The sequence below is a fragment of the Stegostoma tigrinum genome, chromosome 28 (genome assembly GCF_030684315.1).
Source record: "Stegostoma tigrinum isolate sSteTig4 chromosome 28, sSteTig4.hap1, whole genome shotgun sequence".
NCBI lineage: Eukaryota > Metazoa > Chordata > Chondrichthyes > Orectolobiformes > Stegostomatidae > Stegostoma > Stegostoma tigrinum.
In genome coordinates this window covers 19,380,134-19,403,543 of record NC_081381.1, presented here as the reverse complement: position 1 = coordinate 19,403,543, position 23,410 = coordinate 19,380,134, and the positions used below count along the sequence as shown (strand labels likewise).

Genomic DNA, 23,410 nt, shown 5'->3' with positions numbered 1-23,410 from the left:
GAAAAGCATAAGGGGTCAGACTGCATCAGATGGGCCAGTAAGTCAAGGGTTTTGGCCCAAAACATTGATTCTCTTGTCCGCTGATGCTGTGTGACCTGCTGTGCTTCTCCGGCCTCACACCGATTGATTCAGACATTTCCTAATGGTCTTTTATTTATGTTCTACTGGTTTATAAAGGCTTCCTAATCCTCTGGCTTTCATTGATCTTCACTACATTGTATGTTTTTTCTTTTGCTTTTATATTGTCTCAAACTTACTTGTCAGCCATGGTTGCCTAATCTTTTTCCTTGGGAAGAATTTCTGCTGTGCCTCCTGAATTATCCCCAGAATTCCCTGGCATTGCTGCTCCACCATCTTCCCTGCCACGCTCCCCTTCCAATCAACTCTGGCCAGCTCCTCGCACATTACGCTATACTTAGCATTACTCAATTTTAATACTATTGCACCTGATGCAAGTTTCCCCCACTCAAACTGCAGGGTAAATTCTATCCTATTATGGTCACTGTCCCCTATGGGTTTCCTTCAACTCAGCTCCGAATCAAGTCTGCCTCAATACACAAGGTCGACTAGAATGTAGAACATAGAACATAGAACAGTATAGGACAGTACAGGCCCTTTGGCCCACGATGTTGTGCTGAACTTTTACCCTAATCCTAATGTCTATCTACCCCCCACCCCTAACCTTATACTATCAACCATACGCCTATCTAATAGCCGCTTAAATGCCCCTAATGAGGTGGACTCCACTACCCTCTCTGGCAATGCATTCCACGCCCCTACCACTCTCTTGAGTAAAGAACCTACATCTGACGTCTCCCATATATCTGCCTCCACTCACTTTAAAACTATGCCCCCTCGTAATAGCTACGTCCACCCTAGAAAAATGTCTCTGGCTGTCCACTCATTTTGTACACCTCTATCAAGTCACCGTTCATCCTTCATTGTTCTAAACAGAAAAACCCTAGCTCTTTCAACCTTTCCTCAGACAACCTTCTCTCCATTCCAGGCAACATTCTGGTAAATCTCCTCTGCACCTTTTCCAACACTTCCACATTTTTCGTGTAATGAGGCGACCAGGTTTCCTCCCACAATCCAAAGATGTGCAAGTTAGGTGGATTGGCCGTGGGAAATTGCCCATAATGTTCAGGGATGTGTAGATTAGGTGGGTTACAGGGGAATGGGGATGAGCCTGGGAGGGATGATCTGAGGGTCAGTGTGGACTTGTTGGGCCAAAGGGCCTGTTTCCACACTGTAGGGATTCTATGATCATGATTGTTTCCTCGGACTTTGTTGGGAAGTGCTTTCTGTAAGATCCGCAGGACAACCTCCTCCCCCATCAAGACATTTGACATTTTTCAAGGTAAAGTGTTAAATTTACCTTTATTTCATTATTAGATATGAGTTAAACATTTATTCGAACTGTGCCATCCTTTATGTTAGGTTTTTGAGTGATTTTTGAGCGATATATTTTGGTGGTCTGTCCCTAACACTACATTTCCCACAGGGCCCCTTATTTCTATAGCGCGCATTTCTATAAAGTGGTGATGCACAGGAATGCAACTATCGCGTTACAGCAGAAACGACTGGATTCTCGAACCCCAGACTAATGCTGCAGAGACTTGGGTTTGATTGGCATATGGCAAAATCTGAATTCCTTAAAAGAAAACCCAGGAATTAAAAGCCAGCCTGTAAAATTCCAATTTGTTTACTAATGTCCGTTTGGGATCTCAGTATACCTGGCACAAAGATCAGATAAATTAAAACAGATAAATTAAAAATAAATTAATTCATATGGACTTATGAATAATACTCCAATGCTGTCTTTACACATCAATGCAAAGTGGACATGGTCACCTTCTGAGATAGAAGATGTGAGCTGATACTCCATGCCAGGACTATCACACTTAGGCCCTGAAATTCTATAGCTGGTAGTTGCATTACTGCTCTCAACACTGATTCCTAGCTGAATTTGCGAAGTCAGAGCAAGAGCATCTCTTTGCATGGGTACAGCAAGCAACTGCTAATTGGGAATATTTGAGATAATACAAACTGCAGATGCTGGAGAATCCGAGATAACAAAGCGTAGAGCTTAATCAGCACAGCAGGCCAAGCAGCATCTTAAGAGCACAAAAGCTGACGTTTCGGGCCTAGATCCTTCATCAGAAATGGGGGAAGGGGAGAGGGTTCGGAAAGAAATGGGGAGAGAGGGGGAGGCAGATGGAAGATGGATAGAGTAGAAGTTAGGTGGAGAGGAGACAGACAAGTGAAGGAGTCGGGGATGGAACCAGTAGAGGGAGTGTAGATGGAGAGGCAGGGAGGGGATAGGTCAGCCTGGGGAGGACAGGCAGGTCAAGAGGGCGGGATGAGGTTGGTAGGTAGGAAGGAAATGGGGGTGCAGCTTGAGGTGGGAGGAGGGGATAAATGAGAGGAAAAACAGGGTAGGGAGGCGGGGACGAGCTGGGCTGGTTTTGGGATGCAGCTGGGAGAGGGGAGATTTTGAAGCTTGTGAAATCCACATTGATACCATTGGGCTGTAGGGTTCCCAAGCGGAATATGAGTTGCTGTTCCTGCAACCTTCAGGTGGCATTGTTGTGGCACTGTAGGAGGCCCAGGATGGACATGTTGTCTAAGGAATGGGAGGAGGAGTTGAAATGGTTCGCGACTGGGAGGTGCAGTTGTTTAGTGCGAACCAAGCTTAAGTGTTCCACAAAGCGGTCCCCAAGCCTCCGCTTGGTTTCCCCAATGTAGAGAAAGCCACACCATGTACAGCGAATGCAGTGTACCACATTGGGGAGATGTGCAGGCGAACATCTGCTTGATGTGGAGAGTCTTCTTGGGGCCTGGGATGGGGGTGAGGGAGGAGGTGTGGGGGCAAGTGTAGCACATCCTGCGGGTGCAGGGGAATATTTCTTTGGTACCACGTCAGTGAAAATTCCTCGATGAAGATGGCAATTCATGTACCCCCACCCCAAACTGCTCATGTACCCCCACCCCAAATTCCCAAATTAGCTTCATGGTCAGAACATTTATCCTCTTGCACTGTCCACTTGGAGATTTTCAAATTTTCTTTTCCTTTCTAAGGGCAGCTTGTTAGGCCTGACCAGGCCCACAAAACTCCTTTGGTAAGGTCAATATATCTCACCCCACATGGTGTGTCACATCCTAGGCACAGGAATTTCAGGCTTCAATATTCTCCACCTTAGTCCAACTCTCATTTCTGCAAAGATCCTTTATAACCAGAATGCAATTTTCAACAGTCTTCTGCTAAAGCTCAAAATCATGAAACTCTTCACCTCCTGCAGATTAAGATTCTCTTTCGGTGTCAACTGTGCCTCACGGGTAATAGATTGCCTTTCGGTTTGAAGTTTGTGAATTTAAGTCGCGTCCAAGTCTTGGGTATATGTGATCATTCCCTGGCATTTGTGTGGCGCGAATGTCACTTGCCACCTGTCAGCCCAAGCCTGAATATTGTCCAGATCTAGTTGCATCTGAACATGGACTGCTTTCCTATCTGAGGAGTCACGAATGGTGCTGAACACCGTGCAGTAATTGGCGAACATCCCCACTTCTGACCTTACGATGGGGGGAAGGTCATCGATGAAGCAGCTGAAGATGGTTGGGCCTAGGGCACTACCCTGGGGAACTCCCGCACAGATGTCCTGGAACTGAAATGACTGACCTCCAACAACCACGACCATCATCCTATGCAGCAGGTGTGACTCCAACCATCAGAGAGTTTGCACCAGGTACACATTGATTCCAGTTTGGCTCAGGCTTCTTGATGCCACACTATATCAAGGGCTGTCACTCCCATCACACCTCCGGAATTCAGCTCTTTTGTTCATGTTTGAACCAAGGCTGTAATTGTGACAGAAGCTGAGTGGCCCTGGTGGAAAGCAGACTGGATGGTAATAGTTGAATGGGGGGCCATGCCAGGCAATGAAGTTACAGATTGTGCTGGAGTATGATTCTGCTGCTGATGATGATGACCCACAGCACTGCATGGATGCCCAGGCCTGAGATGCTAAATCTTTTTGAAGTCTGTCCCATTTAGCACAAGGATAGCACCACTCAAAACCACAGAGAAGGAATTCTCAATGTGAAGGCGGAGCTTCATCTCCACAAGGACTGTGCAGTGGTGACTCTTACCGATACTGTCAGGGACGAATGCATCTGAGCTGGCAGATTGTTAAGATCAACTATGATTTTCCCTCTTGCTGGTTCCTTGGGCCCAGTCTAACAGCTATATTCTTTAGGACCTGACCAGCTTGATCAGTAGTACTGCTGTAAAGACACTCTGTTTGCTGGACATTGAAATAGCCCACCTGGGCTAAATTTTACATCCTTGTCACCCTCAGGTGTTTCCTCCAAGTGTTGTCCAACATGAAGGATTACTCCTTAATCAGCCATTGGGAGGATGGTATGTGATAATCAGCAGGAGGTTTCCTTGGCCATAATAAACCCAAAGCCATAAGACTTCATGGCAATGGGCATCGATGCTCAGGACTCCCAAGGCAACTCTCTTGCGACTGTATCCCACTGGGCCGGTACTTTTGCTGGGTCTGTCCTGCCAGTGGGACAGGACATATCCAGGGATGGTTGATGATGGTGTCTGGGACGTTGATGCTAATGAGTATGTGAGGCTGTTGTTTTACTATTCTGTGAGACAGCTATTCCAATTTGGCACTAGCCCCCAGATGTTAATAACAAGGATTCTGCAGGGCTGTTTCTGCCTTTGACTTTTCTGGTGCCCAGGTCGATGCCAGGTAGTCTGTCCCAGTTTCATTTCTTTGTAGAGACTTTGTAGCGACTGATACAGCTGAATGGCTTGCGAGGCCATCTCAAAGGGCAGTTGAGAGTGAACCACATTGCTGTGGGTCTGGAGCCACATCTAGGCCAGACCAGGTAAGGATGACAGTTTCCTTCCCTAATGGACTGTAATGAACTAGATGGGCGTTTTCGGCCAACTCCAACATTTAGACTGTGAGTTTTGAGAGCATGCACTTGTACCTACAAACTTCAGCTGACTCAGAATTCTGCTGTCCTCTTCCCAAATTCATCCATCACTCTGGTCTCACCAAACTACGCTGATTGCAATGTCCTGATTTTAAAAATTTTATCCTTGTTTTCCCTGATGTATATCACTTTATGTGGCTTGGAATTGAATTTTGTCTAGTAACTCTCCTGTGATACACTGGACATTTTATCATGTTAGCAGCGCTAGATAATGTAAGGTGCATTTATCTTCCTTCACTAAAGTCATTAATCCCTGGCAACATTTGGTTGAGCCAGGAACGCGAGTGGTTATTTGGCAATGGAATGGTCTGGGAAATCTCAAGCTAATATTTCTGGGCAGGTCCCCATTGAATTGCTGAGGACTGCTCATCCACCTTTGCTCAAGCCACATTTGCAACAGGCAAAATTGGGACTAACTATAAATGCCCAAACTTACCATTTGCAGATTATAAAATCAACTTTAACATATATAAGCCCATGTGTTGAGTTACTGCGATTGTTTTTTATGTGTGAATGGTCATTTTGATTCTCCAAGGTTGGGAAATAAAAAGTACCATGTTAGAAGAGGCAGCTGGCCACAGGTCTGAATTTAGCAAATGGTATACACTGGAGGGTGGTTCCATTCTTATTTGTTAGAATAAGAAATGATGATTTTTCTTTACACCTTCTCAATTCATTTGCAAATCTTTCAGATTGGCTAATACTTTGAATATCCACCAGATGGCAGCAAATAACTACAATATTTACAAGGAACATGGAGCAGATACAAGAAATAAGAATGTCATCAAGGCAAGGGAAGTGGAGAGTACAAGGCAGGCAATCCCAGAGGTTGGGGTCCAGGCAGCTGGAGACATGTGACAGCGGTGCAGGATGACACTGGCGATGGGACACACGAGAAGCCAGAATAACTCAATGACTCTGCAGAGACCTCAAAGGCGTTGGAGACTATTACAGGCATTTCGGGTGGGGGATTGGGGGTGATGGTGGCATGATGAATTTGATAGAGATTTGAAAACAATGGTGTGTATCTTAGAATGAGGCTCCCTCCTTATCTCTAAACCATCAGTCACATTTGAACGTCAGGCAGTTTTCAAATGACCAGAAGGTCATTCAAAATTGCAGTTTGCACTTGGTGCTAAATTTATTATTGGCCAGTGGAGGACTACTGCTGCCTACTTATTATTGCTATTCCTCACTCCCAGCTCCCTTTTGGCGGATTATGTGTAGTAGCATATTTTGCTGAGACTTAGGCAGAATCCCTCTGATGGCGCACCCTGTATTTGTCACAGGTATTAGATCCCCACACACGTCTTCGGTCAGCTGTTCCTGGGCTAAAACCTAGATGCTGAATCTTTATAATATTCGTTAAATATTTAGCATACAAGTCTCTGTTGGCGCACCTGGCAAATTGCTGTGGCAGCAGAACACAGGCAACATCTGCCAGCTGTACTCATCGATGATTTCAATGTTTGGCTTACAAAGTGTGCCATTTTCAAATTGGTCAGTTCTGTAATGTAACCCCGTGACTGAATGCAGCTAGAAAAATGCATTTTTCAACTTTATCCAAAGGCTCTTAGACACTCCACAAACGAATAGAATTCTTGGGTCAGAGGTCATGTGTTGAACATTCCCAGAACACAGCAAACCATTGTCAGCAATACTATATTGGTTCAAGTTACTACGTTCTTCTCTTCAACATAAACACATCAGCTGTTTTACTCTTGACATTTGGTCAATGCTACTCCTAGCAGTGTTAGAACATCTCCTTAGCTTCTCTGGGATGTGAATTTCTACACATACACTCTTATACACCGTTGGCTCCTTATCCTAAGGCTCCTCCTCTCCTTTATGCAGGTCAGTACATTACAAGCTATTAAATGCAGATCTCTAGTAGAGTGTCCAATTCCTATCTCTTTCATACATTCTTTTGTGTGTGATATACAACGTAGAAATGTACAGCACAGGAATGGGCCCTTCGGCCCACAAGATTGTGCCAAACGTGATGCTAAATTAAATTAAACTAATCCCTTCTGCCTGCCCTTGGTCTATATCCCTCCATTCCTTGTGTATTCATTTGCTTATCTAAAAACCTCTTCAATGCCCCAATCAAATCTGCCTTCGCCACTACCCCTGGCAGCATATTGTAGACTCCTACCACTCTCTTTGTAAAAAAGCTTGCCCCTCACATCTCCTTTCAACTTGCCCCCCCCCCCTTATCTTAAATACATGCCCTCTAGTGTTACATATTTCATCTCAGGTAAAAAGATTCTAACCGCCAACTCTATCTATGCATTTTATAATTTTACAGACCTCTATCATATCTCCCCTCCGCGTCTGCTGCTCCAAAGAAAACAGCCTGAGTTTTTCTAGCCTCTCCTTATAGCTCATACCCTACATTCAAGGCAGCATCCTGGTAAACCTCTTCTGCACCATCTCTAAAGCTTCCACATCCTTCCTGTAATGTGATGACCAGAATTGAATGCAATATTCTTAAGTGTAGCCTAACCAAAGTCTTATAAAGCTGCAACAGGTCCTGACTCTTGTATTCAATTCCCTAACCAATAAAGACCATGAGACCCTAAGACATAGGAGTGGAAGTAAGGCCGTTCGGCCCATCAAGTCCACTCCGCCATTTAAATCATGGCTGATGGGCATTTCAACGCCACTTCCCTGCACTCTCCCCGTAGCCCTTGATTCCTTCTGAGATCAAGAATTTGTCAATCTTTGCCTTGAAGGCATCCAAAATAAAGGCAAGCATGCCATCTTTATCTCCCTATCTACTTGTGTGGTCACTTTCAGGAAGCTATGGACTTGAACGCCAAGATCCTTCTGTTCATCAATGCTGTTTAGGGTCCTGCCATTAACTATATTTTTTTCCCTAACGTCTGATCTCCAAAAGTGCAGCACCTCACACTTTCCCAGAGTAAACTTCATCTGCCATTTCTCTGCCCATATCTGCAACTGATCTATATCCTGCTGTATCAGATCTTCTTCCAAACTGCCATACTAATGTTAGAGTAGCATCATCAGTTACATTGTTATCATTTTTATATTGCCTTATCAATGATTTGAAGATGAGATTATTGAAGACTGTCTAAGAATAGTATATTTAATCCAATGCTTCAGACTGACCATCAAGTTAAGGGGTAAAACAACATATTCTGAAGAAGTATGTTTCATTATTTAAGATGTGTCTCTGCAAAGGTACACACCGTACATATTACAACATTCCCTTTTTTGCTGTCTAAAAGATTTCACTTTAAAAAAGTAAATTGCTTGCATGAAAAGAAAGAAAAATAACTTGTGTCTGATTTTTTTTAATGCAGAGCAATAAACAAATAAATACCTGAAACTGATTGGTAGTTTGTTTCTCTGTCCAGTCTCATTATGTTTTATTCTTTCATGGAATATGGCCATCACAGGGGAGGTCAGCAACTAGTGCCCATCCCTAATTGCCCTAGAAAAGGTGGGGTTGAGCTTTCTCCTTGAACCATGAAGTGCAGAGACACAGATAGTGCTGTTAGGAAGGGAGTTCCAGAATTTTGAACCAATACAATGGAAGTAACACAACATAGTTGCAAGTCAGGTTGGTGTGTGGCATGGAGGGGAATTTTCAGGTGATGATGTTTCCATGCATCTGCTGCTCTTGTCCTTCTGAATGGTAGAGATTTGGAAGATGCTGTCACAGGATCCTTGATGCGATACCACAGTGCATCTTGTAGATTGTTTACACTGCTGCCATTCTGCAAGGGCTGATGAAACCAGTGCATGATGAAGGAGGTAGATGAGGTCCCAGTTAAACAAGCTGTTTTGTCCTCAATAATGCAAAGCTTCTTAAGTATTGTTAGACCTGCACTCATCCAGGCAGGTGGATGAAGTAGAAGGCTGTTTGCACCTGCACAAGTATCCAGTTTTGCACAGCTTTAAGGTCAGCAATGGCCTGATGGTATTATCGCTGGACCACAAATCCAGAGATCCAGGGAATGTTCTGGGGACCCTGGTTGGAATCCCAGTATGGCAGATGGGAAAATCTGAATTCAATAAAAATCTGCAATTCAGAGTTAAATGACGAATCTGAATCCATTGTCGATTTTCACGGGAAAACCCCTCTGGTTCACTCATGTCTCTCGGTGAAGAAAACTACCATCCTTACCTGGATAATAAAATGTGAGGCTGGATGAACACAGCAGGCCAAGCAGCATCTCAGGAGCACAAAAGCTGACGTTTCGGGCCTAGACCGAAAGGGTCTAGGCCCGAAACGTCAGCTTTTGTGCTCCTGAGATGCTGCTTGGCCTGCTGTGTTCATCCAGCCTCACATTTTATTATCTTGGAATTCTCCAGCATCTGCAGTTCCCATTATCTCTGATACCATCCTTACCTGGTCTGGCCTACATGTGACTCCAGACCCACAGCAATGTGGTTTACTTAACTGTGTCCTGGGCATTGAAGGGTGGGCAATAAATCCTGGCCTAGCCAACCAACATCCTCATCCCATGAATGAATAAAACAGAACATTCATGTTGCTTTCTCTGCATATTTTGAGCAACTGACTAGATGGTGACAAAAACCTGTGCTGTTACCACTGAGCTAGTGCATACTTTAACATAAACAATGTTAAATATCACCACTTTGAGTATCAATATGCTGGTCATCCTTATCATCTGATTGTATCGTTTGGCTAGACCTTGTCTTGGTGCCACTCAGTATGTACCTCTGCTTTGCTTAGAATACTGTGCCCATCTGGCACCTATTTCTGAGTTCTCATAACATTGAACCATTTGTTTTGAGCCTTGTTTTCTGCACTGGCAGTTCCAATATTCTCTTCTAACACATGCCTTACATACCATATTAAAGGCTGGGAAATTTCTGGGTGCATGTATGAGGCTCCAATGCCTACAGGCTTATGGTCGGCTTTTGTGTCAATAGGGGATGAATGACACGGAACCTCTAGATTCTGCCTACGCATGACCATGGCTTTGTACTGCTAGATGTTTTACATCGTGCTTCCATGGTGTAAACCTGTGAGGTGCTGGGCCATGTTGTCCTTTTGAAATGTTTCCACTGGGGTAGAGGCTACGATAAGCTTAATTACTATGTCTCGGGACGGCACGGTGGCTCAGTGATTAGCACTGCAGCCTCACAGCACCAGGGACCCAGGTTCGATTCCTGCCTCGGGCAACTGTCTGTGTGGAGTTTGCACATTCTCCCCGTGTCTGCGTGGGTTTTCTCTGGGTGCTCCGGTTTCCTCCCACAGTCCAAAGATGTGCAGGCTCGGTGGATCGGCCATGCTAAATTGCCCGTAGTGTTCAGGGGTGTGTGGGTTATAGGGGGATGGGTCTGGGTGGGATGCTTCAAGGGGCGGTGTGGACTTGTTGGGCCGAAGGGCCTGTTTCCACACTGTAGGGAATCTAACCTAATCTAATCTAACTTTGCTGCTGTGAAATTGCCAAGATATGACTTGTCTCTACATAAACTTCCTAATTACTCAATGGTCTTTGTCAGTTGATGTTCAATGGACAGGGATTCCAGATGGAATCTTCTGAAATTGAGCTTTACTTGCCATTGATCTGTGATAGTTAATCATACTGTCGCTGGATTTTTAAGGCAGTCAGGGGACAGACCAGATGCGTTTAATCTCTGAGATCTTTGTGGTCCATAGCAGTTTGGAGGTTAATGACTTATCTACTTGGTTCATAGCAGACAGCACCCATCAGAGGATGAAGATCAGAGAGTGATGCTCGTCAGAAGCAAGTGAGGGCATGATTGGATTCATGAGGGAGGGGCATCGGCTGGGGGATCATAGGATTGCAACCTTTTAGGTGCTGGGACCGATCATCAAGCAGTGAGTGCCCTTGAGTGGGCAGCACGGTGGCTCAGTGGTTAGCACTGCTGCCTCACAGTGCTAGAGACCTGGGTTCAATTCCACCCTCGGGTGACTGTCTGCGTAGAGTTTGCACATTCTCCCCAAATCTGCGTGGGTTTCCTCCCACAGTCCAAAGACATGCAGGCTAGGTGGATTGGCCATGCTAAATTGCCTGTAGTGTTCAGGGAAGTGTAGCTGGGTTATAGGGAGATGGGTCTGGGAGGGATGCTCAATGTATCGGTGTGGACTTGTTGGGCTGAAGGGCCTATTTCCACAATTTAGGGATTCTATGATTCTTATGACCACCATCTTGAAGTTGATAAACACAATATGATTTTGCTTCTTGAGATCCCCACACAGGGGCTGAACTGACTACTGCTGGTTGATTACCATCAGAAGTATAGTGAGGCTCGTAAGTAGGCATTAATTGTCCACTTAAGGGAGTTAATTGGCTTTGAGGCAGGAAGACATTCCAAGAGCCTTCCAGACCCAGAATCTATTGAGACTGAGGGTCTTTCCTCTCTAGACAAATTAATGACCCCGCTGCCTCCAAATGGGGAGGGGATTAATATTTTATTTTGTTCATTTACGGAATGAGAGCCAACATTTATTGGAGAAGGTGATTGTGAGCTGCCTTTGTGTGCCATTGTACTCCAGACAGTACACCATGTGCTGTAGCTGCACATTTCCAACAAAGGTGTCAGAATATGAGGAATTAAAAATATCAGCGCTCTCAGCCATTTGAAACCAATTGTTCCCATTTAGGAGATTTAAATAATTCTTGTCCAAGATACTTTAATCAGGATCCTAGGAAAGAGCAAGAGAGAGAGAATGGGTGCAACAGTACTGTAGAACGTTACCTTTGCTTCTGAGTCTCAGACTAAAGGGAAGGAAATTTTAGGATAGATTTTCTCTCTGCTGCGCCTGGAAAATGTTCAGTTGGAAATTGTGGGGCAATGTCTGTCACACTCTCCCTCTGAATGGTGCCCTTAGTGAGGTGTAATTGATCAAGTTCATCCCTGCAACCTCATTGGAAAATTACTGACTACTTTTTGCCTCTCTCAGGTCATTCTGATTGGGACACATTCCAATGACCTCTATCACCACAAACGCCCTGACCAAACACTTTCAAGGGAGTGGCAACACTGGAAGGCAGCATTTGAGGAAAAAAACCTCCATACCACCTTCTCAGGCGACCAGGAAAGAGCAATATAGTCAGTCGAGCCAGCACTACCCAAGTCCCAAGGGGGAGCACGAGAAAAAGCTCCTCTTGAAGATGTAGTCTTCAAAGCTCAAAAACCAGAAAATGAAATTTTGTCTTTGTATCAAAGCATTTCAACTTATTGATGTGGTATCTTCACGGATGCTCCCTGTACAGTTGATACACCCCAGAATTCCTTGCAAGCAGTTTGACGTTAAACTCCATCTTCTTGAGTAAGCTTGTAGCCAGTCTCTTCCTGCAATGCTTTGCAGTCCATTCTCCTATCTGTATTCTTGCATTTCGCCCTCAACCCCAAAATACCTCGGGATACATGCTCATTCAAAGAGCTGCTTAAATGCAACAACTTGAACCTGCATTTGTATATCGTTATTAAATTTTCAAAACATCTCAAGACTCTTAGTGCCAGTTGCTGTTATTGCTTTATTCAGTGGCGCAGAAGGAAGCTGTCTTCTGAGGCCAGCAGTTAAGAATAACAAGTCAGAGGCATTGTTGCATATGCTCATTAAAGGTGGTGTGCATTATTTTGGGCGTAATGCCATTAGCTTGCTGTTTGGTTTCCAACAGATTAAAAATATTTACAAGATGTTCAAGTCTGCTTTTACAAGTAAACTATCACCAAATAACAAACTTCAAAAACATTATAGCAAGTATTTTGCTAAATATTATTTCACTCTAATGATTGTATTGGTCTCCAGGTTTATTAATCCAAACATTACAGATACAATAGCACGTGGAAGGTTTGTACTTAAGACTAATTCTGTGTGTTTTATGTGGATTTAAGCACCATGGTGACCATAACAACATTCCCACAAAGCAATCAAATGATCTTTTCCTTGGTACCTAGCTTGATAGCCATTTGAGATTTGTCTTTCAATTTTCAAAATTAATTGCGCACATCTTTCTCATCAATTAATTTCACAATTCTATCTCACATCAATGTAACAAATTCCAAAATAAGACATATGAAAAACCCAAGGTGGGGCAACCAGCTGCCTGAAAATGTTCACCAGATTCTTAATTAGGTAGCGTTACGTTTGGGAAATGTCAAGATGTTATTAAGGAAGACTGAATTGCATTTATATAGCGCCATCTGCAATGTTGGGACTTCCAAAGCTCTTTGTAGCCAACCACGTACTTTTGAACTGGAATCACTATTTGTAATGTAGGAAACAAGGTGGCCAGTTTGCATTCAGCAAGCTCCTATAATCTGTCTGAGAGATGTTGGTTGAGGAATAAATGTTGATCAATATACCAGGTTGAATGAACCTGCTGATCTTCGAATTTTGCCGTAGGATATTTTGCATCAACTTGAGAGGGCATCGCACCCAAAAGGCAGTATTTCCAACAGTGCAGCTTGATATTCCACTGAAGTGTCAGACTTGATTATGGGATGTGGTTTCTGGGCTGGGAATTGGATCCAATACCTTCTAAACTAGTGTGAAGAGCTGTGCCAACCAAGCTTAAAGAAGTGATGTGGACGTGCCATGTTAGACTGGGGTGGACAAGGTGAAAAATCACACGACACAAAGCTATAGTCCAACAGGTTTGTTTGAAAACACCTGATGAAGGAGCAACACTTCGAAAGGTACTGTTTTCAAATAAACCTGTTGGACTATAACCTGTTGTCGTGTGATTTTTGACTTTAAGCTTAAAGAAGGCATCCAAAGAAATAATTACCTTTGGAAGACATCTGGACTTATGTAAGGCACCGTTCTCCATTATCTGCTCATAAAGGCCACCTAGCCATGAAGACATTTAGGACTATGAACCTGTGATGCTTTCTTACATGAAGCAGAAAGGATTCAGAATTCATGCATGTTCCAAAGGCCGTTCATCTGAATGTACGGAGTTCCATAGACATAATATGCAACTGTCATGGAGTTTACCTATAAGATGCAGACCATCAAAGGATTCTATAATGTAGCTTCACAATACTACAAGCAGCAGGGTGGGTCAGTGGTTGGCACTGCTGCCTCACAGTGCCAGGGATCCATGTTCTATTCCAGACTTTGGTGACTTTGTGGAGTTTACACATTCTCCCCATGTCTATGTGGGTTTCCATCGGGTGCTCCAGTTTATTCCCACAGTCTAAAGATGTGTAGATTTGCCACAGTATCCAGGGATGTGCAGGATAGGTGGGGTAGCTATGGTAAACACAGGGTTACAAGGATAGGGTGGGGTGCTCTTTGAAGAGTCAGTGTAGACTCAATGGGCTGGATGGCCTCTTTCCACACTGTAGGGATTCTACGATTCACGTTCCTGGGCGAAGAATACCCTTAAAGATTTGATTAGTGGTCATTTTTAGTGTTTCCAATACGCCTTTCAAAGGCAGCTAGAACTGTATGACATCATTAGGATCTCTATTAATAACCGCTCAGAGGAGCACATTTTCAAAAAAATCCTGTGTAAAATGCCAAGAGATCTGCAGTGCAGGACGGCAGACTGAAACAGCAGGAGTTACAAGAGATCTGCAGTGCAGGACGGCAGACTGAAACAGCAGGAGTTACAAGAGATCTGCAGTGCAGGACGGCAGACTGAAACAGCAGGAGTTACAAGTGGACCAATCAAGAAGCATCATATACATTAAAACCGAAAGAACTGTGGATGCTGTCAGTCAGGAACAAAAACAAAGTTGCTGGAGAAGCTCAGCAGGTCTGGCCGCATCTGTGGAGGAAAAAAAAGAGTCAACGTTTCGGGTCTGGTGCCCCTTCCTCAGAATTGAGCAATTAATGGATGCTGCTGTGCTTAAGACTAAAATGTCTGAAAATTCTAAGAGGGAGGGAAGACTGAGAGTGCATGATGCATTGAGGTCCTGGACATCCCATTAGATAGGAAAGGCGACAGTGATCAATACCATATATTTGGAACTTTGTGCTTTGTGGGCATAATCTTTCTCCTGGAAATTTGACTGCAATGGATCCCCCGCTCCATCACCCGTCCTTACATTTATCACACTTTGAGCTGAGGAGGTCCAAAACTCTGATGACAGTAATGAAGAATAGAGCCAAGAACGACTGCATATATGGTATGACGTTAATGTGGGTCTACTTTCCCGCACTGTGTCATACATGAAATAATTAAAATAAAACAGTCATCTAAAAATTGTTTTAAAAAATGAAAACAAAAACTGTGGATGCTGGAAATCAGAATCAAATACAGAAAAAGCTGGAAAAGCTCAGCAGGTCTGACAGCCTCTGTAGAGAGAAATCAGAGTTAATGTTTTGCGTCCAGGGACCCTTCCTCCAAAACTTGTATGTTCCTTCATTGAGTATGTGTCTGGGTTTTATCGAGTAGGCTTTAAAATTCCTGATACAGGTACGGTTTCATAGGAATCACTACTAGAATATCAGGCTAGACACTTGGAGTTTAAAACTCCTATTTGTGTAAAAGACTATCACTGAACTCCTTTCAGACATAGTAGGAACTGCAGATGCTGGAGAATCTGAGATAACAAGGTGTAGAGCTGGATGAACACAGCAGGCCAAGCAGCATCAGAGGAGCAGGAAAGCTGACACCTCAGGCCTAGACCCTTCTTCATCCAGCTGTACACCTTGTTATCACTGAACTCCTGGTCTGCTCAGTCGTGTGTATGTTATCTGCCTTTAAAATGTATTAAAGCACTGCCCCAACCAGCTCAACCCTATCCACTGTCTTCCACAATGGTCATGTAAAAATGGATATCAATTCTTTGATCCTTTCCACCACCAACCTCCCCCACCTAATTGTGAGGCAGGCAAATTATTAATCAAACATTGGAATAATCTCAACCCTTCATTTCAGCACTGGCACTGTCGAAAAGCAAACGAAGGAACAAAGTCATTTAATTAATCAGAAAGGATGTTTCAATGAACCGGTATCAGATCCTTCATTGTATTCTGGGATTACTCACAGTGCAGGGCTTACATACCAGTACCACAAGCAGCAATTTACTGAAACGTGAGAGGGCTCCATTTCTAATTCATTGCCATTCCCTTCATTCCCATTCAATTACATGACAAGAGTATGCATTGTGCAGTATTTTGCATACATTAATGCAATCCAAATAAATCCTGGCTAAGTCAGTGCTGTATTACACACTGCCATCTGCATGTGTTTGATTGGTCTGGGTACTGCTAAGCAACGAATTTAGAAGCTACCGAAAAGAATATGAGTGCGACTAACACAAACTATTGTCTCATTATTTTCTTTTCAAAAGAAATCCTTCAATAAAAACCTGATAGTTGATATGTACCACAGCAGGTAAACCATACATGTATATTAAATAAGACCTTTTTTTTAAGGCCAGTACAGCTGTGCAGTTTTGGTTCATTTACATTGAATTACATTAAGCCGGGAGATGATGCAATCAGTTGACAGAAAGCTGAAACATATGAACATATGAATTATGTGAGGAAGTAGGTCATTCAGTCCTTCAAATTTGCTCTGTCATTCAACAAGCCCATGGTTGCTCAGTGAGAAATAAAGTAATACTTGGAAATTAACACTGGAAATACTGGAGCTCTATTCGGAAGCATACAAAAGCAAGTCAGACCAGGATGTGTCACTCACAAGTTTTACCGGTCTTTCCTTCTGAGTGATCTGTTCGTGTTTCAAATTCCACATTTCCCTCATGCTGACAAATATAAACACTATAAAATCCTATCAAAGTTTAACACTGATAGTTGTGATACTAAGATGTTTTTTATCCACAATTATTTTTCCCCTGAGCTCTAATTTACACCAGAAGCAATTGTTCTCTGGCAACTGGCCTGAAGAATTTTTTGTGGCCTTCCTGGGGCTTACAAGTTAGACAGAGCAGTCCCTAAGTAGCAGAATACATCATACCCTCTTGAACACAACACTTATCAATGTAGTATTGATTTATTATGCATGTCTAACATTGTAGATTGTCTTCATGAATAAGTAGCAATATTTCTCATAATTGAACTGCAGAGTTCCATTTAGGTCAAATTTAGAAATATTAATATACTGAATAATTTGCAGTCACGACATGAAGATCAGCATTTGGGTAGTGTTACCTTTTTAAAGTGAACACTGCTGGAATATTGTTGGAACTGTGAAAGATGTTTGACACCTCTATATTTATTGGATCACATGCAATGCTTTGATGCAGTACTAGTCCAATTGTCTTTAGCGAGTGATCAGTGAAGCAAAGAGCTTCCAGTGCAGGGTGCCAAGGAACTTGCAAAAGGGTTTTGTTTTTTCTCCTCCAATTTAACCAGAATAGTGAGGTTGTGAGTTAAATCCTGTTATTATAGAAGAATCATAGAATCTCTACAGTGCAGTAGGAGGCTGTTCAGCCCATTGAGTCCACACTGACCCTGCATCCTACAGATCCAGCCCCCTACCTTATCCCCACATTTATCACGGCTAATCCACCCAGCCTTCACTTCCCTGAACACGATGGACAGTTATTTTTAGCATGGCCAATCCATCTAACCTGCCCATCATTGATCAGTACCAATGTTCTAACTGCTCCAATCTCCACCAATGTTGTAAGTTCAATTGTAAATATAGATGTGAACTGTAAAGATAAAGGCACCAAAGTTTAACCAGACCGTAGGCCTGCCCTGTCATTAGAGAGACATAACTGGTGGTGGTTTAACCTGAGGGTGACCAAAAGATATGTACTGCAAATCCCAACAGAGTAGATCCCAATTTTGGCAAACTTATTCAGGGAGCTTGTATCATTTCCAGTAAATAGTGGGAGGAATATCATTAACAACAACTAGTATATATGCAAGGCCTTTATGCATATTAGAACATCCTGACCTGCAGCACAGGAGCTTCATCCAAAGAAATTTGATACTGACCCACGTAAAATGATGTATGGACAGCTGACTAAACACCTTTAAATAAAATCACAAAGGAGAGCAGGTGTGGGGTGGAAGAGGTTCAGGGGAAGAAGTCAAAAGTTTAGAATCTTGACAACGAAAGGAGTAGCCAGCAAAGATGGGGTGAAAATAATGGGGAATGCTCAAGAGCTGAAACTGGGACAGTCTGGAGATCTTGGAGGGTTTCACCAAAAAAAAACGAGGGCCCAGGCCTTTTTCCCATCTTGAACTTTGACACAGATTGAACACAGGTCAAAAATCATGGTATAAAGATCACAAAAAACATTCTGTGCCACCCTCCCCTAGACATCCCATTCCTATATCACAGCCAAGATGTTGGCTTGAGATTAATTATAGCAAAGAGATCAGTTATATTATACATTTGCAAATCTCCATGGTAAGATTACTAATCTCAGCTCGAGTTGTACTGTTAAGATACCTTGTCAATCGCTGATGAGGGTGATAAAATTCTGATCATTGACCTCCAAATGATGTTACATTTCAACGTTAACACAACACTAAACAATTCATAAATGCTAACATGGTCTGTTGCTACTGTTATGTGTCACATTGTCCACTTGTGACCATAGTCAGGCGACAATTTAAAACTTGGTTGATATTTACTGGCTTTGAATTGATGCATCAGGATATGTCCTCCCAACGCAGGGAAGGGACGTCACCATCAAAAACAATTGCCATGGTCCATCCGCATAGTTGCAACTACATCTTTACACCATTAACGCGAGAAAAGCAAACAGCTTTTTAATTAAGGTCCAGTGAAGCAGTAAAGCTGGGACAGAGCTCCCCAAAGTAGGGGTGTGGGATGCCAAGTTGGGTCACAAGTTGAATTTTGTAGACAATAAGCCAATGCCTGTCAGAGAGCTCTGAACAAATTATAACACTGGTCTTCCTACTTGAATAGTTCTCACTGTGGGCTCATGGCATTTTCAAACCTCAAAATGGGGTCACAAAGGCAAGAGGTTTGGGAAGTACTAGGACAGAATTTTGATATCATGACATCCGATGCATATTTTGCATTGCTCTGAAGAGATTTTGACATTGCTGTGTAATGCAAGATTTATATGTTAATCGTACCCAAGTTGAAAGCAGTTTGGAATCACAACTCCAATGAGAAGCCAACCAGAGGAGATTTTCTCTATGCTGCTATTTCCAAGATGTTTTTCTGAATAGTTTCATCCGGAGCAAAGATAAATCTCTCAGATAATCTCCGTGGTCCCTAAACTTTCAAATATAATGGACAGTCCTCTGTTTCTGACACAAAGTGTCGCTCTAATTCTGCGACAGTCACAAACACAGCCCGGATGCATATTCTAAACTGGAACGGATCTATAAAACACACTAGAGTAATGCTATCAATAGGGATCCATAGGGATCTTTTGACTTATTTGATTATCTTGTCCCAATATATAGGCCCTACCATTCAGCTCAGAAAGGACTGTTCATAAATGGCTCAATGGCAAACTGCACCACTATGAGTCATTTAATACTTATGATTCATTGTACATATAGAAAATATCTACTGGAAGATTATTTGTAAGGCACTCTTTTGCAAGATCACTTAATAGTCACACTACAAAACAGGAGCTAAAACACCTGATAAGGCCTTATTTCTCTATATTGCATCTAATGAGCAGACAACTTGCTTCCAAAGCTCTATTATTGTTACCATATAAACAGCTATTAGTTACTGTGCAAGAACAAATAAAAGCAATTGCCCCTCCATAGAGAAGGGACATCATCACAAAGTGCTTTATAAACAGAGCAGACTGCTACATGGGAGATCACTTGTTCTGCTTTGTCCGCAACATAGCAGATTGGAGCCCTCGTGCATCACAAAAGCTCACCACAACATTCTAGACCTTTAGTACATTGTCAGCACTTAGCAATACTGTCATAACAAGGTGTACAGCTGGATGAACACAGCAGGCCAAGCAGTATCCTTCTTTCCAGAGAAAAAAAAAATTACACAATTAGAGGCAGAACAAATGTGTCCCCTTTTTGTCCCCCAGAAACATTCCAAACCCTTACAAATCAGCACACAGTATCAGGCAGGAAGGCCAGTGACAAATTTTAGGATCATTGGCAAAAAAGCCAGATGGAAGATGCAAAGAAATGTTTCTCATACCGAGTGGTTCTAATCTAAAAGCCCTGTCTGACAGGATGGTCAAAAAGGACTTAGTAGTGACTTCCAAAAGGGAATCGGATGTATACGTCCTAAAGAACCATTTGTAGGAGTGTGGGTGAGAAGGGAGTGGCATTATTAATGTTGAATTGAAGAAATGGAGACAACGCAGTGTCCTTTCAACCTCGATCTAAATATCCCCTGATAATAAAATGTGAGGCTGGCTGAACACAGCAGGCCAAGCAGCATCTCAGGAGCACAAAAGCTGACGTTTTGGGCCTAGACCCTTCATCTCTGATGCTGCTTGGCCTGCTGTGTTCATCCAGCCTCACATTTTATTATCTTGGAATTCTCCAGCATCTGCAGTTCCCATTATCTCTAAATATCCCCTGTCTGCTCAGGCTGTGGCTCTTCCATGAAATGAACCTGGGTTGTTTCAATTAAGCTTATGATGTGATTGCAGAGAAAACATGATTAAGCACTCAATTGCCAGCGTCATAAATGAAGTGACGAAAATCGGGAAAATTAGTTTGGTACTGTATTACGGATTTTTGCAGCACAGGAGGGAGACCACTTAACTCTTCTTTGAAGAAGCTATCCAATTAGTTTTACTCTTCTTTGTCTTGACCTGCAAAGTTTTACTATTCAGGGATTTATCCAAGCACCTGTTCAACCATCATGAAGCTGCTTCAAGCACCTTTCATATAGTGCATTTCAGACCATCACAATTTGAGGCATTTAAAATAAAAAAAAACAAACTTCCTCATCACCACCCTGGCTCTTTTGAAACTTTTATCCACTGTTTCATGAACCTTTTGCAATATGATTTACCTACTAGGGGGAGTGACACCTCTAAGCTTTCTTATCTACATGGCCAGAATGTATAAGTATATTTAAACAGGGTAATCAAGTGGAACTGATCATAAGCATAGACAATTTGCAATGAGGATTGTTGTACAATTATCCACAATAAGAACACTGATGGACGACCAACCTTCGGTCTCCCTGTGAGGCTAGCTGACTAAGTGGACACCCAGAACCTTGACTTTTTTTTAATAATTTCTAACTAGTAGATAGTACTAAATTTGCAGCATCATACACACTTATTTTGTATAATTTATGTAAGTTGCAGGAAAGGGATTTATCCTAGGGATCGGTGCATCGTGGAAAGGGCTAGGATTTATTGCGCATGTTTTGTTACCTTAGACATAGAACATAGAACATTAAAGCACAGTACAGGACCTTTGGCCCTCTTGTGGTGTCGACCTGTGAAACCAATCTGAAGCCCATCACTATTACATTATCATCCACATGTTTATCCAATGACTATTTAAATGCCCTTAAAGTTAGCAAGTCTACTACTGTTGCAGGCAGGGCATTCCACGCCCTTACTACTCTCTGAGTAAAGAAACTACCTGTGACACCTCTCCTATATCTATCACCCCGCAATTTAAGGCTACGCCCCCTCGTGCTAGCCATCACCATATGAGCAAAAAGGCTGTCACTGTACACCCTATCTAATTCTCTGATCATCTTGTATGTCTCTATTAAGTCACCTCTTAACCTTCTTCTCTCTAACGAAAACAGCCTCCAGTCCTCAATTGCAACAGCAATTCTGAGGAAGCATCACCAGACCCGAAACGTTAACGCTGTTTTTCTCCTTCACAGATGATGCCAGATCTGCTGAGCTTCTCCAGCAACTTTGTTTTTGTTCCGTTCCTCTCACATTTGGATCAATTCAATTGCACAGATAGTTAACAAAATTGCACAGCCAAAGAGAATTTAAAATAGAATCACCTTGAAATTTTGATCAATCATAATGTCAAAACCCAGAAGATCAAAGTAGCCCAGTTTCTGACCAAGTCTGGCTTTTGTGGCAATGAAGCATTGTGTCATGATCTGTTGCATTCTCTTCTGTAAGAAGATATTAAATCTCTTAATAATCTTTGCATTCAGACAACATTCTTTGTTACACAGTCCATAGTTTAGTTTTTATTTGAGGAATGCTTAGATGCAGTACATTCTTCTTCCTTCCCCACCCCTTCCCAATACAATTCTCGTTCCCTTCCTTTACGTTACATATCTTTCAGTTTGAATTTTAATTGTCAAGTAGTGAAGATCTCATCCATTTTAATTTTATAGCTTCAATTCTATTTCACTGGGTTTACCTCGTTTGAGATAATTCCATGCTTCACCAAAGCCTGGTGAGAAGATCGAATTAACATTGCTTCATTGAATTGAGTATGGAAATCTATAAATGAAGGCTAAATGATGACGTACCAGTTATCCCAATGGCTAGTTATAATCCACTAGCCACTGATAATATATCGGTCACAACGTCAGTGCAATAATCACATGTTTAAACAAAACTGGACATGTGCTTCCTTCCAAGAATTTGGATTGAATCATCTGGACACTTGTTTTGAATATTGTAATACTGGCGGTGCTCTAAGGATATCCAACATGCTAGCAAAATGGGCAAAGGATTTTGTACAATCATCATAATAAACCATAAAAATTACATATACAGGTTGCGATTCACTGTCAGTTTGGATATCGTCATGTTTTAGGTGGGAATTTGATTTGTTACAAGCATTGAAGTATATACAATGGTCCAAAAATTCTCTCAAAACTAAAAGAAGTTTTATTTCATTTAAAAATATCTACAGTTGGCAAGTGGCTTGAATCACTTCAAATGAGATCAGTGAAAGCACAGAAAAGAACAAAAGTTCAAAATAAATGGAGTTACTGAAAGTGTAAGGACAGTTTTTAAGATTAAAACAGAAATATTTGAAACTCAAGTCTCAAGGCAAGAGAAAGACAGTTAACACGATATATCCATGATGAGTTAGGGTGGTACATTGGCTCAGTGGTTGGCACTGCTGCCTCACAGTGCCAGGGACCTTGATTTGACTACATCCTTGGGCGACTGTCTGTGCAGAAATTGCACATTCTACCTCTGTCTGCGTGGGTTTCCTCCAAGAGCTCTGGTCTCCTCCCACAGTCCAAAGATGTGCAGGTCAGGTGGATTAGTCATGCCACATTGTCCGCAGCGTCCAGGGATGGGCAGGTTATGTGAATTAGCCATGAGAAATGCAGGGTTATAGGGAAGCAGTTGGGTATGGGTGGATGCTCTTCAGAGGGTCAGCGTGGATTCGATGGGCCAAATGGCCTGCTTCCAAGCTGTAGGAATTCTATGGGTTCTAATGAAAGGTGAAACATGCATTATGTTCTGCTTTCCATTGTTGCTGCCTGACCTGCTGAATATTTCCAGCAATTTGGTTTTTATTTCAGGTTGTCAGCGTCCACAGTACTTTCAAACATAGAACAGT

At 42.5% G+C, this 23,410-nt stretch overlaps 1 protein-coding gene across 1 annotated transcript in view; it reads right to left on the bottom strand.

The window, feature by feature from the left end:
* LOC125466529 (protein polyglycylase TTLL10-like) overlaps nt 1-23,410 on the bottom strand; it is a 104,132-nt gene that overhangs the window by 10,802 nt on the left and 69,920 nt on the right. The window contains exon 10 of the mRNA XM_059655595.1: nt 21,876-21,992. Within this exon, the coding sequence (XP_059511578.1) occupies nt 21,876-21,992 (117 nt within the window). The remainder of the gene's footprint in view (nt 1-21,875; nt 21,993-23,410) is intronic.